General features: G+C 39.4%; 1 protein-coding gene across 7 annotated transcripts in view; it reads right to left on the bottom strand.

Annotated features, from left to right (window-relative positions):
- map7d1a (MAP7 domain containing 1a) overlaps positions 1-16,907 on the bottom strand; it is a 49,927-nt gene that overhangs the window by 18,306 nt on the left and 14,714 nt on the right. For 5 of the 7 annotated variants that reach the window (XM_028581278.1, XM_028581280.1, XM_028581279.1 and 2 more), the window contains exons 2-6: positions 11,246-11,452; positions 6,874-6,942; positions 6,141-6,161; positions 2,728-2,891; positions 2,188-2,299 (exon numbers count right to left, since the gene is read on the bottom strand). In XM_028581278.1, the coding sequence (XP_028437079.1) occupies positions 2,188-2,299; positions 2,728-2,891; positions 6,141-6,161; positions 6,874-6,942; positions 11,246-11,452 (573 nt within the window). The remainder of the gene's footprint in view (positions 1-2,187; positions 2,300-2,727; positions 2,892-6,140; positions 6,162-6,873; positions 6,943-11,245; positions 11,453-16,907) is intronic. The other 2 variants (XM_028581282.1, XM_028581284.1) reach the window with 1 other exon arrangement.

The raw sequence follows: 16,907 nt of genomic DNA, 5'->3' as shown, positions 1-16,907 counted from the left end.
TGCTGATTGGCTGTCTACACGCCGTAGAGACATGCAGGAAAAACTCTACATTATGCACAGAGACAGACCTCACGTGTTTTTGTTATATTTTGAGAGGTTTGACTGCAGTGTGTGTCACATAGGTGTAAAGGAGCTGCAAAATAAAAAAAAGAAATAAAGATTTGTACCATAATGTTGCAATTTCTTTTTGTTAAAATGGATTTTATAAAAATTTGTATTAAAAAAAAAACGTTCAGGAACCTGTATCGAATTCATGGTATCAGTACCGGTACCCAACATGTTTTGACAATACCCAGCCCTATAATAACAACCAAACACGTGATGGAAAAGAGGCTGCTGGGAAACATGTACTCAAGGTTGATGATGTAAACTGGCACTTCAGAAAAGGGCAAAACATTGAATCCTTGAGACCGTCCATGTGCAATACTTGCATCTATCCCAATTCTATATCCCTATAATACACTGCAATCAAATGAACACTCTGCTCTTTTCCCAAATGACGTCAGGCATGATTCAGAGAGTACTACGGTAATGGAGGTACAGTGTGTTAAAGCGGTCTAAAGTTTCCATTTAAATACACAATGAGACAGTGTGCTCTTTTGGATTGTTTCACTAAATAACATCCTGCAGTCTCAGCCATTCCACTGCAGCCTGTTTAGGCTTGTTTACTTTCGTCATCTGACAGACGGCAGGCTGCTGAGGGAAGCAGGACAGGAGAGTGTCAATAATTCCCCTGGCATATGGCAGAGGCGATTACATGACATAAGATATAACTTGGGATTCTAAAGATTTAGAGCTTCAAGTCAGTAGGATGAGAGAAAAGGACATCCATCGAGCTGCACTACTAAAACATAATTTCTACAGGATTACCTTGCCTCCGCAGTCACTGCATTATTAGACAACATATTCAATATCTGCTAGTCAATAGAGCCCTGCCCACTGAAAAGCAGCTGAATACATTTTGACTTTGTGTGATCAATACCGTCTGGTCGTGATTAAGGCCCTGAAGTAATGTTTAAGAGGCAACCAGCCTGCTAGGACAGAGCTTTTGTAGCCAACACATCAGAGGAAATAGTGTGTCTGGGTGGAGGAGTGTGACAGATGCAGCAAAGGCACATCAGATTCAAATATAACAAAACCTCCAGTGCTGTCCAGATCTGACTGACTGTGCACCTGCCAACCCCAGAAGAGAGCATAAAACACAGTACACTTAACTAAGCCATCTGCTTTGCTGTTGGGTTTTAAAAAAAAGAGAAAACACAATTCATTTTGATATAATTCACCTGAAAGAGGTGATAATGTCATCATTTCTTGATGCTATGCTTTAGACATACCTAAATTGTACAATTGTGAAAAAAGAATTTGAAAAAAATTAATGTAAGAATGGTCTACTTTTCTCAGTTTTCTATGGTTGTAAATGAAAGATTGCGGGGTTGTGGTCTGTTGGATGAACAACATCAACACAAGTAATTTGAAGACAGCGCCTTGAGCTTTGGGAAATTGAGAGACAATTTTTCTGACTTTTTTTTAAAAACATTTTAAAGACTAAATGATTAATTGAAATAAGAGTTATCTTTAAAAGATAAATTTCTCAGTTTTCTATGGTTGTAAATGAAAGATTGCGGAGTTGTGGTCTGTTGGATGGACAACATAAGTAATTTGAAGACAGCGCCTTGAGCTTTGGGAAATTGAGAATTTTTCTGACTTTTTTTTTAAAAACATTTTAAAGAATAAATGATTAATTGAAATAAGAGTTATCTTTAAAAAGATAAATTAGTGGTGATGTCAGGTCTGCTTTTGATTTCATAGGCAAGTCTATTAAAATAATTATATAGATAGATTTGTATAAATAAATAAATAAATAAATAAATAAATAAGATATAGGTTATATTATCATAAATAAGGATCTTCTGTGAAAACAGTGAGCTGCAGAGTGACGCTAAAATAATCTTCCTTTAATGGCAAAAGAGGTTAATGGCACTAAAACTCAAGAGCCAATAATGATGAAAAAAACCTCAACAGACAGAATCTATAGCCAGTTAAAGTCTTATGTTGCATTGATTCCAGATAGCTTTCAAGCACTGCCTCATATTAGCTATATGAGTCAGTTATTCTTTAGTGATTCAAGTAAGTCCGTCTGTTATTATTTTAGGAGGATGTGCATCCAGATTAGATCAGTGTACTTACCTTCTTTCTGGCTGGAGTTCTGGCTTAGCGCACCAGCCCAGGACCATCTTTGTTGGCGGATTTCTGCCCACGTCTTCTTGGTTGACCTGTGAATGGCTGCCTCATAGCGCTCCTGGAAAGGATAAACAGATATCAGTTATTTGAATGTCTAATGCATCAAAGGCAATATGCAGAACTGGGTGCGTCCTTCAGCTGTAAAGCTTGGATTCAAGCACCTAGCCTGGCTTAGATGTCCTAAATCCCCGCATCTGCAGCTGACACTGTTCATTCCAGTGAGGGAAGTCATAAAATGTCACTACCTGGGTATCAGTTTTTTGGGCATTTTAGGCCTTTATTATACAGGACAGCTGAAGATGTGAAATGGGCGAGAGAGAGACGGGGAATGACATGCAGCAAAGGGCAGCAGGTCGGAATCAATACCGCGGCCGCTACGTCACGGACTGAGCCTTAGTACATGGGGGCCATGCTTAACAAGGTGAGCTATCCAGGCGCCCCTGACGGATTATTTTCAACATAGTTATTGTTCTCGCCCAAACTTACTTTATTCTTCTCCAGTTTCTGTTTCTGTCTCTCCTCCAGAGCGGCTCGCCGTTTTTCCGCTTTGGTCCGCTGTTGCTCGAGCTTCCTGCGGCGCTCCTCCAGCTGCTGCTCCCTCAGCTGTCGTGCCTTCTCCTCCTTCTCCAGCCACTGGGTCTTTTTAGCAGCTAAGATGGGGCAGAAAACGTGGTCAACCGAGTAAGGCTTTACTTAAAAAGAGCGCTGGACAGAGGAGCTCTCTCTCTCTTCCCTGTCCTTTCAGAACACTGTAGGTATATTATTACGCATTACCTTTGAAAGGTCTGTATCAGTTGGGACTTAAAAGAGTAGTGTGATATCTTTTTAAAGTATATTTTGATACGTTGGAGGTTTTCAAGAACAATCCAGTTTCAAGCTTTCAGAAAATATCCAAAAGTCTGTGATGTTTACTTCTCATCTCAATCCGTCTTTGAAAAAATATGTTGCCCTTCACCTCAATCCCACTTTGTGTTTGGAAAATAAATTCAATTACATGACTTTTCCACAGACTACTGCATAAAGCGGAGTTAGACAGCTACAGTACTTCTGAAATGACACTTTTATGCCACACTAATCGCATCAAGCCTCCACGTCGCTTTCAATAAACCACGCGCTTTGATATGGAAATCGCCTTGTTGTCCCTGAGCCATTCAAAGAGAGCGTAAAGAAGCCTTTTGCAGCTGCCTCTCTGTGTACACAACTCACCATATTTCTTTAAACTACAAAAGTAAAACCTCCATGAAGAATCAGCCCCTGCAAAGAGGCGAGGCTGAGCTCTTTAAAGCACTTGATGCAACAAAAGCAACTGGTTGTGGATTTCAGATTATGGTGACGGCTCATTGCAGAGATGCCTGAGGCTAGAGGGGTTAAAATTTATTGGGAGGCACACAGTTCGGCTTTTATCTGAGAAGGGAACAAAAAGCTGAGTTATGCCGAGGCACTGCTTGCCAGTACCTTGCGGCAAAGAAAATATCTGCTGCAATGCGTATCTCAGCTCATCGCAGCAACCTTCCAGTGATACAAATATTTAGAGATGGTACTGCAAGTCAAGTGCAGTGGAAACTGCTTCATTATTCATAATTCACTTCTTGTGCTGTGATGAGAACAAAGGGAGGAGGAAACGGCTTCAACCGGGCAATGTTAAAGGCTTGCTGAGATAGATGACTGTTGTTGATATATTCCAACACTTCCTCTCTGCTCATATGGGAAACTTTAGAGTCATATACATAATGTAAAAAGAAAGCACCCACTCTTCACTCTAAGCAAATCAAGTTTGCAACAGTCGCTGATTGAATATTTGAATTTGACTTATAAAACTAAAAGCGTTTGGTAATGGCTTTCCAGACTACAGGTGCTGGTTGCAGGAAGGACAATGAACTGGAAGTTGGCTGGGGGTTTAAGATAATTAGTCTAATTTCAGCTCATGATTTACACAATTCCCTCAGAGCGCCATTCATCATCTATGATTTATGCATCTATACCAGGGTGTTTAGTCCTAAACAGATCTCCAATTCTGAATATCTTACGCTGACATTGCTTTAAAATGCATTCTTCAACTCTTTCCTGACAGTGTTTAGCACTGACAAGACTAGCACTATTATAGTAAGACCATTAAATAATTATAAGTAGAGTGCTGCTCTAACCCTGGAACATAAAGTATTTATACCATCCCACCAAAGACAGACAAGGCAGGAGATTAGCTTCTGTACAGCCACAGCCAATTCCATGATGTAAGTCCTCCAAGGCTTCACTTAAATGTAACAAGGAACAAATAAGATACAGGCTAGGGTGTTCTTATTGTGCCACCTTTACTACTAAACTAGTCATACTACTGGTGATGGTTGATTAGCTAAGTCACTCTTGGTCAGGATCTCTTTCAAGCCGATATTGTAAACACAGGCTTTGGCAGGATCCCATCTTATATCCAGTTCTGACTGAGAGTATTAGATCAGTCCCCCATCTGGCATGGCCCGGGGATCACCCAATTAGACTGATCCACACGCTATGAAGTGTGCCAAACTCATCTTACTGCTATCGAACAAACAGTTGGATTAGACAACACGGCATTACTGAATGTACGAGTATGATAGTTTAAAGGAATCTGTGTCATGTGAGCATATACATGATGTTTATGCTTAAGTTACTAAAATATTTATGTAGCTTTGAGAATCCTAAATGAAACTGAGGCCAAGATAGCGAGACCAAGGTTTTTACTAATTTCCTTAACTCTCTATTCTGTCTTTTACTAAGTAGTACCATGCTGACAACACATCGTGTGAGACTACCATAGCTAAAAAAAAGAAAATAACTGAGCAAAAGTTGTAATATATATATATATATATATATATATATATATATATATATATATATATATATATATATATATCACTATTCCGTTCTGTATCTAAACAAGTAATTAACACGTTTCTATTTCAGAACATTTTAAAGGGTGTGATTTTGAGTTTGTCAATATAAAGTTGTTTAGATGCAAATTTGCAGCCAGGATAAATCTGGCTGCAAGTGTCTCTAAAACCTCCAATTTCTTCAGTAAGATGGTAATCATAGTAGGTTTGCGGCATGTGGTTCAAACGTGTGATCTTTAAATACAAAATCCAAGGAGTTCTGTGGTGTCTGCAGATGGAACGTGTGGATGAACAAAGTTCAAACTCATGGCACGCTTCGTCTTCCTTTATGTGAACGGGGATTAAAACCCTATTGCATCACAATAAATTTTTATTTACAGATACATGATTTGTTATTGATCAATCTATGCCTACATGATTTTTGTGAAAGACACATTGATGATGTCCAGAGACAGAAAAGGTTGCAATTAGTTGAAATTTCTATGATAAAGAAAAAATAAAATCATGATTTTAAAACAAGGAAAACCACGGGGATTAAATGAATGAAAACACTGTAGAGCTGGGCAATACGACCAAAACTCAATATTGTAACTCTTTTCATGTAGTCTTTACCTTTATAATGACCAAATAAAAAATGTAAATATTTTTCCTTCCATAAGGGCTCTCTGATGACAACAAGTCTGCCATATCTCTTCAAAAGCTCATATTATAAACAAGCACAACTACTAAAGCATTAGCATTGATGCTTATTAGTTTTGCATTCTGATTTGTTATAGAATAAGAGATGGAATGAAGTAGAGAGGGGGCCAAATCATGTAACTTGTGTTTTTTTTATGGGATGATTCTTGGAGCCAAATGGGAAAACCTTTTAGGTTAGTTTATGATTACTAAAGTCTGTATATTGGTACGTTTTCGGTTTATTGCCCAATTCTAGTTAAAGCTACTGGACTCCTTTAAATTGAGACATCCAAATGAGAGAATGATTGAAATAGGTTACCACCACCACCACCACATACACATAGGTGAGTGGCTTACCTTGTAACATGCTGAGCTCTTCTGCAGGGAGGGAAGGAGTGAGAGAGAAGACAGAGGCAACTGTCAGTCATGCAAAGCAGTGCACGACCAGCGTGTAAGCCAGGTAACAGTGTGACAGCCGTGTGTTAAACAGAAAATAAGGACTCGGGCCAGGAGATGCAATATCAACTGACACAAAATAAGTACTGCCGTGTCTATTGTTATGACGCCCAAGTGAAAGTCACTGAGGACATTTTGCCCCAATTGATCAAACTATATTAGTCAAGTTTGAATAAAATGTAAAAGGTGTCCATGCTTTGATAACACAGTACTGTTGCAAACCGATTTTAAATAACAGCAAGTCAAGATATATTCATAACACTGCAAAAAGATGCAAAATTGCCAAAAATATTTTTTTGTTAGTGTGATGAATATCTTTATCTCATTCAAATTGTATTAACATACATTTTAGTGCAGAGGTGAGCCCAAGAGCTAATGTGTCAAACAAACATACAATAAGCAAACATTTTGACAGCTTATTTCAGCATGCATGTAGAAAATGAAAGCTGGCTCGTCTTTGGTAAAATGGTGGCTCGGCTTTTGCTGATTTTAGTCACTTTGGTGCAGAAGCCTGGAGCCATCCAAGCAGCAACACAACTGCAAATGTAAAACAACAACCTCTTTCACCCCAACACTAGGGGGAGCTCTCTTCCTATGTAATGGGCTTGTCCTCCCACACCTTGTTTCCACTTACCAATATATTTGGCCTTTTCCTCTCTGCGCTCCTTGGCAAGCTTCTGCCTCTCCTCGGACTTCATGATGTCTGGGATAATAAGGGAAAAAGGAGGAAAATAGGGAGAGGATGTGTAAATGAGAGGTGCCATATTGTAAACTTATATCAAGTCCAATCCATTCAGACCCATCAGATCTCACTCACACAGCATTTATTTAAGAAAGTTAATAAATCTTGATATTTCTTTAAGTTTCCTTGCAGGTCAAAACAAACACAATATCATGCAATCTGCAACACAACCTGTGAGAAATGTAACATCTAAGACTTTTTGGCAATTAAAGCTTGTTAGTCATCCTAACCTTAATTGGAATCCCTCCTTAAGGACGGCTTGTGTTATGCAGAAATAATTCAGTAAATTTCCATAGCACTACATATCCACTATGGGGTAAAAAGAGCATAGTGTACATCTTGTATTTATTCAGTATATCTACTAGTATTTTGTTAACAAGCTAATATCTTAACTTTAAAGTTCTGTAAATGTGCTATTATTTGGACAATAATGTTTTGTGGCACTGACCATAGCAGTTGACTTCCCAAACTCCCTCATCCAAAAACTGACCTGAGGCAACAATGATGTACCTGCCCTCTGATAAACATAAATATATGAGTAAATGTTTTGTTCACTGCTGCAAAGTCATCATGACAGAGGCTTTTAACTTTTAAATATCACCACAAGGAAATACACGCCACAAGACAATGACAGGAAACTGGCAAGGTCAACATTTCACTTCTGATGCTCAACAAAGGCTGAAGCTGACGTGTGCTATATTTTCTGGATCAAGAAATAAAATCTCCATGGAAGCAAATCTTCTCCAAATAAAAGCTGCAGCATGCGGTAGGCTCTGTAAATCTCCTATGTGGATGTGGGTGTATGTTTGACTTTGATATGTTATGACTACATGGGGCACTTACATATATATCTTCTCTCTGTGACATGTCTGATGTGTGCTCACACATACCATTCCTTCCAAATACCCCATTGGAACCACTCAGTGAAAAAAAGCCAAGGGGAACAAGCAAGCAAACACTGAACTGTGCCATTTTAAGAATTCAAACTGCATCATTTCGTGATGGAAGCTGGTTCTAAAATATTTTCATTGTGACTTTCCAAAGGCACGTTTTAGTTGTTTTTTTAAGATTATTTTTTGTGCATTTTAGGCAGCTAAACCAATTATTTGATTAATCAATGGATGTAAACATTTTTTTAACTGCAACGATTTTGATAATCAATTAATTCAATTCAATAATTGGTTACAGCTTTTCAATAGTAACATTCTAGACTAGACCAAATCAATAGATTAATTAAAAAAACAATGGGATACACTGATAATGAATCTAATCTTCAGTTGCAGCCCTACTTACAACACAAAGATTACAGCAAATTAAGTCATATTTTCACATTACTGAGTAATAATTTATTTCATAACACAAAATTGCAGCTGGACAATAATAATCCTGAAATTCTGACTGTAATCCTGTAGCGTGTCACGTCAGTTTCCCGTATATCTTATAACCTATAACTTATTTCTGCAGCCCACAAAAATAAATGAGCTTAAAATGTGCATTGATCAAAATAGCTACCATGTGAAACCATATGTTCTTTGTAGTAGGGCTGAGTTTAAAAAAACAAATTGTTTTTCTGATTCAAAACGATCTTCATTTGAATGATCCGTTATCAAATCATAAAATCCTGAGATTGATCTTATAAGAGGCTCCGTTTTAAAGCTAGAGTGAAGATATTGGGTATCATATGAAACTACGCGATCTAAGGAATCCATGTCACGCTAAATAATGCTCCAATAATTCTCCAGAGAAAAAACTGTCATGGCCATTTTCACAGATGTATGGCTTTAGGTCTCTTTCTCTGCATCACACCCTCTGCGCTAAAGAAAGCACTTTCACAATGTTTTTGGTCTCTTTGTAACTGCTTTGGGGTCAGTTCTTAACAACATTAATATTTGTATTAATGCACCGGGTTAGACAATTCCTTGTACAATTTACAGCATTAGTTCTCTGAGTAACTCTTTCATATCCAAGCAAAATTTGTATTGTAACTGAAATATCCCTAATCGAATCGATATAGAATCTAATCAAATCGAATCAGGACCTTCCGTGGCGATACCCGGCCCTAATATGTTTTGTAGCGTACTACCACTAATAACTCATCCACCACTGGGAAACACTGGCACTGGCTGCAGATCTTTCTTGAGTCTGATCATCCCTCTCGACCTTCACAGACAGATGTTCAACATCAAACACAAAGGAACTTATCCTTCAGCAATGTCTAATAAGAGGAGGCATGAATCACAAACACGAAAACAATCTGCCATGCAGCCTCCCCTAAGAACAGCCTCTGACCTACTTTGATATTTATAGGACTATGGCCCATGTGCACGGTGCCGGTCGGTGTGATGTGCTCCTGTTTGCAACTTACCACCATGTTAATCATAACGTCACATGGACAAAGCTTTCGAGACAAAGACAGACTGGCCCAGAAAATAATGCGAGGTGCGGTGTTTTTGGGCTCCAGACTGTGCACACACTCAGAATGTCAGCTCTGTGTTATTCTGTTCACCTCTAAATTGGAGTACAAAAAAGGAGCAGTGCAGGGTATACTGCACAGTGTGACATGCAACCCTCATTGTGCGAATTCAACAGACACCTAAGAAACAAGAAATAGTGTGTTTACAGACAGATTTCTTTCAATTTTTGCTTAGGCAAAATCTGACTCAACACACTCAATCAATGTGACAAAATACAACTGGAGCAGACCATTACCAGAAGCAGCAGCTCCCAACTGAACTAAAAGCCACCATTTCATTTTACTAATTAAGGGGCCGCCGAGCGCTTTTCATCTTTATACCCCTCTGGGTGGTGCAAAACCTCACAAGTAATGAGCTTTACAGAACCAGCGGAAAAGGAACTTGGAAGGACAAAAGGGAAGTGTGGCTCATTTTTTGAATCAGCAGACTAACGACTCAACTGCATCTTTCTCTAAAATAGACCAGACTTGGCAAATTAACACAGAATATCATGAAAGTCTTGATATAACTGACATGGCTAAGATAATAACGAAATATCCAAACTGGAAGTATTGTTATAGTTTTGGGAGCAGTTTGAGGCTTTGTGGGGGGGGTTTATCCCCGTCACCTCGCACTAAGGGAATAAAGACCACGACCACAGTGAATGGATTAATGGATAAAGAATAAAGGGGAGAGAGAAAAGAGGCTTACACTCCAAAAACCATCAAACATGTTCCTTAAAGTTTGCATGTACTGTTAACCAGTGGCTGCAATGACTTCAAGTGGTGGCATTGTGGAAGTGGCTATGGCGCAACTGCCAGGTCAAAGTAAATGCCCTCTTGGCATCGCTCACTGATATGGAATTCCTATTCCGGTTCCCTTTGCCCATTTTTCATTATGGATCAGTGCATGGCAGTTGAGAGATGGAACTCTCTGGAAATGGATGATGGAGATGTTCACAAATGACGACTACGATGATTTCAGATTATAGGCAGCTTTATTCAATATTGAACAAAGGAGATAACCCTGTGTACAAACACAAGCTGCATGTACCCAACGTGTCTCCCGATCTTAGGATTGAACATACATTTTATACTTTCTGGGGCCGCACATCAGGAAACCCTTGTTCATGATCTCATCCTAATACTGATAGGTCCCCCTACTCTAATAGACTCAAACATCCTGTAGCCCCTTCCAAAGGCCATGTGTTATTCAATCAGTTAGTCAATTAGTTACTCTAATTTGTTATTAACTTAAACATCTAAACCAGATGCCACCATCGCAAGCATAGGGGCCTCTTTGCCTTCCTGTGATCTTCTTCCTCGATCATAATAACCCATTATAGAACATATGAAATATGAAAATACATTTGAGTACATGCAGGCTTGATTATTTCACCTATCAGCAGTGATCGGCATTAGCCATCCACTTACCAAGAAAGCTCATTTGTCCATACTTTACTGTGATTTTTTTTTCTTACTAATTTAATTCTGCCCAAAATCTTTGAGCCCAAAGCTGAGCTGTCCTCACATAGCAGCTTCTGTTCCATGCTTGTTCCAACAACTGCAGCAGCTCTATTGGATTTAGTACCACGTCTGAAAGCATGTGGTCACTATATTGCTCAGATACTGAAGCATTACCTTGCCTCAACAGAGCTGACCTAACTCCACAAGATTGCAAATATATATGTAAATTATAAGAGCACTGCGTCGTGTCTTGGCAAATTTAGCTTCCACTATAAGTTTAACCTTTAAGCAACAGAACTCTGTACGAGTAACATGAGCACTTTATAGGAGAAGTGTCTAAATTACCTTTACCACTTTTCAACCTGGGAACAGGTGATGCAGGTGAGCCAGGTGATCGAGGGATGACGTCAGATTTTGTGGGGGTAGTCAATCTCCGGTCTGTTTCTTTCTTAGCTGGAGACTCCATTCTCTCGGTGGGGTCTGTCTTCGGCGGGCTACTCTCCCCCTCCGGGTCAGGCCTCGTAGGGTTTTGATTCACAGCTGATTGGGGAGCTGGTCGAAGAAAAAGACACAGTAAAACAACAAGTGAGTGAAGTAAGGTAGGGCAAGTACAGAGATGGAACTCAACCAGTTGGTCTTCATTCCTTTCACTACTGGGCCTAAGAAGTAGTTTAGTGTGGATGACGTTTACAAAAGTGTGAGGGTGGGAGTCCGTGTTTTTTATTTTGGGGGGGGGATTGTTCAATTTGATAACTCGCATATCAAAACTGTAACAAGATAATGAAAAAGAACACCTCCAACAAAACAATCTAAGCTCCTCTGTTACTCTACAATGTTTCTTTCAGTTGTTCAGCAACATTTTCTGCTGCACAGATTACATCATTTGCTCAGAAGCACAAGATAATAGGTCTTAAGTCTGCTCCTCGGACTCAATGCCTAATACCATTTTCGACTCAGCCCAACTGATTCATTGCCTGAGCAAACAGCCAGACTACCTGGTAGAACAAAAAACACAGTAATTGGTTTTTGGCATCCGGATAATTCTATTGAGGTGAAATGAATTGCTTAGGAAAAACAGAATAAGAGTGATCATCTTCCAAGAAGTAGTCAAACTTCTTTTTGATAAAAAACAAGTCGATAATAGTCAAGCCCATGAGTCATCTGTACTCTGAGATTTTAAAGGTTTTTTGATAAAAGAATAGATGGGCTGATTTTTTTGGGACAGCAGCTTTACTCACAGCACGATGACTCACATTTGGCATGCTGCTGAACTTGAATCTCCTACTCAAACATTAGTTTGCCCAGGCTTTGACAGCCAAACAAAGACCCTCATGGGAGGGACTCTTGGCTTTGTCCACTCAGCACTGTAGCCCTGCGCTCCCTGTTGAACCATGTTGGAGCACAGTTCCTTCTGCATAGTCTCTGAAGGTAAACACTGGGGCAACATGCTGTAAATTATTCAGACTTTGGCTAAAAACAACACAGACAGTAGGGGGCGGTCACACTGGCACAGTTAATGCACTAAAGATTTACTCTACAAATGCTGCGCTATTCAACAGTTTGCATAGAAGAGCACCAATGAGCAGCAAGACCAATGCCGTGCGACTTAAAAGAGAAATGATTATAGCTTTCTATAGAGTATGCGACTGTACAGTGTGCCTCTTAAGCCATAAACATCTCCTTCGAAAACAAGCTGTAAAACGTTTCTTTTTTTTCTTTTTTCAAACATACTGCTCCTTTGTGTGTAAAACTCTGATTATTATTAAACCTAAGAGGCACAAAGCTCGACAAAGGTCTGCATGAATAGCTGAGGCCAAATAACTTCTCACTACTGCAACAACCATGCTTAGTAGCATTCAGTGAGATATCAGGCCTCATGGCAAAGATTGTCTGTGCTCAGCTCGGCACATGGAGAAGCTATGTCATCAGCCTTGGAAACGGAGGCAGTTACTGATGACCCTGAGTTGGATGAAGTCCGATGACCAGAGAGAACGGCAGTATGAGTCTATGAACGAGTTCAGCTGGGATACAAGACATTGTGTTTCCCCTTGCCTAAGCATGCCACTATTAAACAAGCATTCTTCGGGCAGTGATGTGCTCGGACAGAGAGGGGCCATTGTTGTGGTCTCTTCATAACAACGGGACGGCGGCCAAAACACTGCAATGACAGTGGGAGGGGAGAGGAAGGAGGGGGAATGGTAGTAAAATAAAATGAAAGTAGAAGATGTGCAATTTTGTAACAAAATGCAACTTTGTGGGGAAAAAGCAGGAGCCAAACAGTGTATACAGGGATTAAATATTAAATTTAAATAGTTTACTATAGAAAAGAAATAAATCCAATGCCATATAACAAACACAGCAGCCAGCTCTCGGCTTTCCTTCCCCATTCATCCATGTTACTGTATCAAGGCTAAATCCTGTTAATAAATATGTGATTTAATATCTGCATTTTTCAACCACATCCCTACAACATTTTGATGCTACAGGTGTGCGACTGCTCATGTGATGAATCATACAACCCTTATCTCTGAACTTATCTGTAACTTATCATCTTACAGATCCCTAAGGCTATATATATATATATATATATATATATATATATATATATATATATATATATATATATATATATATATATATATATATATATCTATCTATCTATCTATCTATCTATCTATCTATCTGGAGCCACAAAGAATTGGCTGGCTGACAGCAACGTTGGCCGCTGGTCAGACAATCACTGTGATCTGTACTGTCAATGATGTCGGTGGCACTTACAATGAATACCAATGAAACCTGAAGCTCTCTGGAGGAAAATGGGATGGGAGCTGAGGGAGAGGATTGCTGCTGTGTAGCAAGGGACTGAAACAAGGGCTGACTGATGCAGCACTCTGGCTGTCAGAACTGGAGAACAGAGTGCACGATAGAAGAAGTTATAACTGCAGTTCATTTTAAAAAGATACCCTGTGGAGTTTTTGACCACTAATGGCGCTATGGAGGAGTGCTTCTACAGGCGCCAACAAAGACAGTGAAGAAGACTGCAAAACTAGCAAACATTGGAGTAAACAAAGCACAGTTTGCAATAGACATACGTACATATATAAAAAACTGCTTTGAAAATGTTTTTTGGGAAAAGAAATACATAAAAACACATTTGGCAGGCCTCAAAGATGCAAGTGATGCATTCTGGTGAGGAACACTGAATGTAAACATAACTTTGTTTACAAGAACGGTGCAACTTTACATAACCGAACAAAGAAGTCCGCTATGTGTAAAGGCTCCGAATCAGGGACTTTTGCCTGTCCTGGGCTGACATAGCGGTTGGTACAGCTGTATTTAAAAATGATCTACACAGTGACCCCTTACAGCAAACAAGATTGGAACATAATCATGCGGGGCATCAAGGAGAATGCTTAAGTAATATTTGCACAGATGTACTGAATGCAATGACAAAATGTGTTCAGCAATCCATGAACTCTGTTCGGCTGTTGTCACAGTCATGAGAAAGAAGCCAAGACAATAAAAATGACCATGTTTTTATGTAACAGAGCGGTCTCATGTGGTGTGTTTAAGTGTGGAATCATTGCAGAAATGGGAATATCAGCCTCATTCTATTACTATATTTATACAACCCATACAACACAGGGGGTCTATCAATGGAACACTTGTGTATCACCTGCTTACCATATTTACTCTCTGGACAACTACAGCAAAAAGCCATTAGACAACCCTCTTGTGACATCATTTACATTATTCATAATCCTAAATCAATGCACACCCACTTCCCCTGAGACGCTCGAGTCTCCACCTGAACATCCACACTTAAACACACCACAAGGCGACGCACTGTTTTAACCACACCCTCGACCTTGTGCTGGCATATGGTATTGAAATTGAGGATTTAATAATATTTCCGCAGAATCTGGTATTATCAGATCATTTTTTAATTACTTTTGAATTCTTGCTACCTGACCATACTAAACCAGATAGCAGCTTCTACACTAGATGCCTATCTGACAGTGCTATAGCTAAATTTAAGGAAAATATTCCTACAGCATTCCAGTCTATGTCGTGCCTTAACATAACAGAGGACCTCTATGTTAACCTCAGTCCCTCTCAAATTGATACATTTGTAGACGGTGCTACGACTTGCCCTACGGACGACCTTAGACTCTGTCGCTCCTCTCAAAAAGAAGACGATAAAGCAAAGGAAATTAGCTCCTTGGTATAACTCCCAAACTCGCAAATTAAAACAAATCTCACGAAACATCGAAAGTAAGTGGCGCTCCACCAAAGTGGAGGAATCCCGTTTGGAATGGCAAGACAGTCTGAAAACCTTTAGGAAGGCCCTAAGAAAGGCCAGATCAGACTATTACTCATCATTAATAGAAGAAAACAAGAACAACCCAAGGTTTCTTTTTCAGCACTGTAGCCAGGCTGACAGATAGCCACAGCTCTACTGAGCCATCTATTCCTCTAGCTCTGAGTAGTGATGACTTCATGAGCTTCTTTAATGATAAAATTATAACAATTAGAGATAAAATTCATCACCTTTTGCCCTTAACTTCTAACAGTTCATTTTTAAATGCAGGACCGCTAGAAAGAACGATGACTCCGACATATACTTGGACTGCTTTTATCCTATAGACCTTCAACAATTAATGTTAAAGATATCCTCAGCTAAGCCGTCTACCTGTCTCTTAGACCCCATCCCAACGAGGCTACTCAAAGAAGCGTTACCCGTGGTAAACACTTCATTATTAGATATGATCAACATGTCCTTACTAACAGGTTATGTAACGCAGTCATTTAAAATTAATGTGATAAAACCTCTTCTGAAAAAACCCACCCTAGATCCTGAGGTCTTAGCAAACTATAGACCTATATCTAACCTTCCCTTTCTATCCAAGATCCTTGAGAAGGTGGTTGCTAATCAGTTATGTGATTTTCTACATAGCAACAGTCTATTTGATGATTTTCAATCAGGATTTAGAAAGAATCATAGCACAGAGACGGCACTGGTGAAAATTACTAACGACCTTCTAACTGCTGCAGACAAAGGACTTGTCTCCATTCTTGTTCTACTAGATCTTAGTGCTGCATTTGACACTATTGACCATACTATCCTGTTACAGAGACTGGAACACTTAGTTGGCATTAAAGGAATCGCACTAAGCTGGTTTAAGTCCTATTTCTCTGAACGATCCCAGTTTGTTAATGTTAATGATAAACCCTCCAAGCACGCTAAAGTTAGCCATGGCGTTCCTCAAGGCTCAGTGCTTGGACCAATTCTATTTTCCTTATATATGCTTCCTCTAGGTAATATTATTATTAAACACTCGATTAACTATCACTGTTACGCAGACGATACCCAATTATATCTGTCAATTAAGCCAGATGAAAGTGGTCAGTTAGCAAGACTTCAAACGTGTATTGAGGATATAAAATCCTGGATGACCCACAATTTCCTGATGTTAAACTCAGACAAAACTGAAGTTATTGTGATAGGACCAACGCACCGCCGAACTTCGTTTTCGAAAGATATAGTTACTCTGGATGGTATTACCCTGGCCTCCAGCACTGCTGTCAGAAATCTAGGAGTTATTTTTGATCAGGATATATCCTTCAATGCCCACTTAAAACAAACCTCAAGAATAGCCTTTTTCCATCTTCGTAACATTGCCAAAATTAGGAATATCCTGTCTCAAAACGATGCTGAAAAACTAGTCCATGCATTCGTTACTTCTAGACTAGATTACTGCAATTCCTTATTATCAGGTTGCCCAAATAAGTCCATTAAGACTCTCCAACTGATCCAGAATGCTGCAGAACGTGTTCTGACGAGAACTAAGAGAAGAGATCATATTTCTCCTGTATTAGCTTCTCTGCATTGGCTTCCAGTGAAATATAGGATTGAATTTAAAATCCTCCTCCTGACTTACAAAGCTCTAAATGGTCAAGCACCATCATACTTAGAAGAGCTCATAGTACCTTATTGTCCCACTAG

The sequence above is a fragment of the Perca flavescens genome, chromosome 6, assembly GCF_004354835.1.
Source record: "Perca flavescens isolate YP-PL-M2 chromosome 6, PFLA_1.0, whole genome shotgun sequence".
NCBI lineage: Eukaryota > Metazoa > Chordata > Actinopteri > Perciformes > Percidae > Perca > Perca flavescens.
The sequence above is the reverse complement of the archived record's forward strand: the minus strand, read 5'-3'. Positions and strand labels throughout refer to the sequence as shown.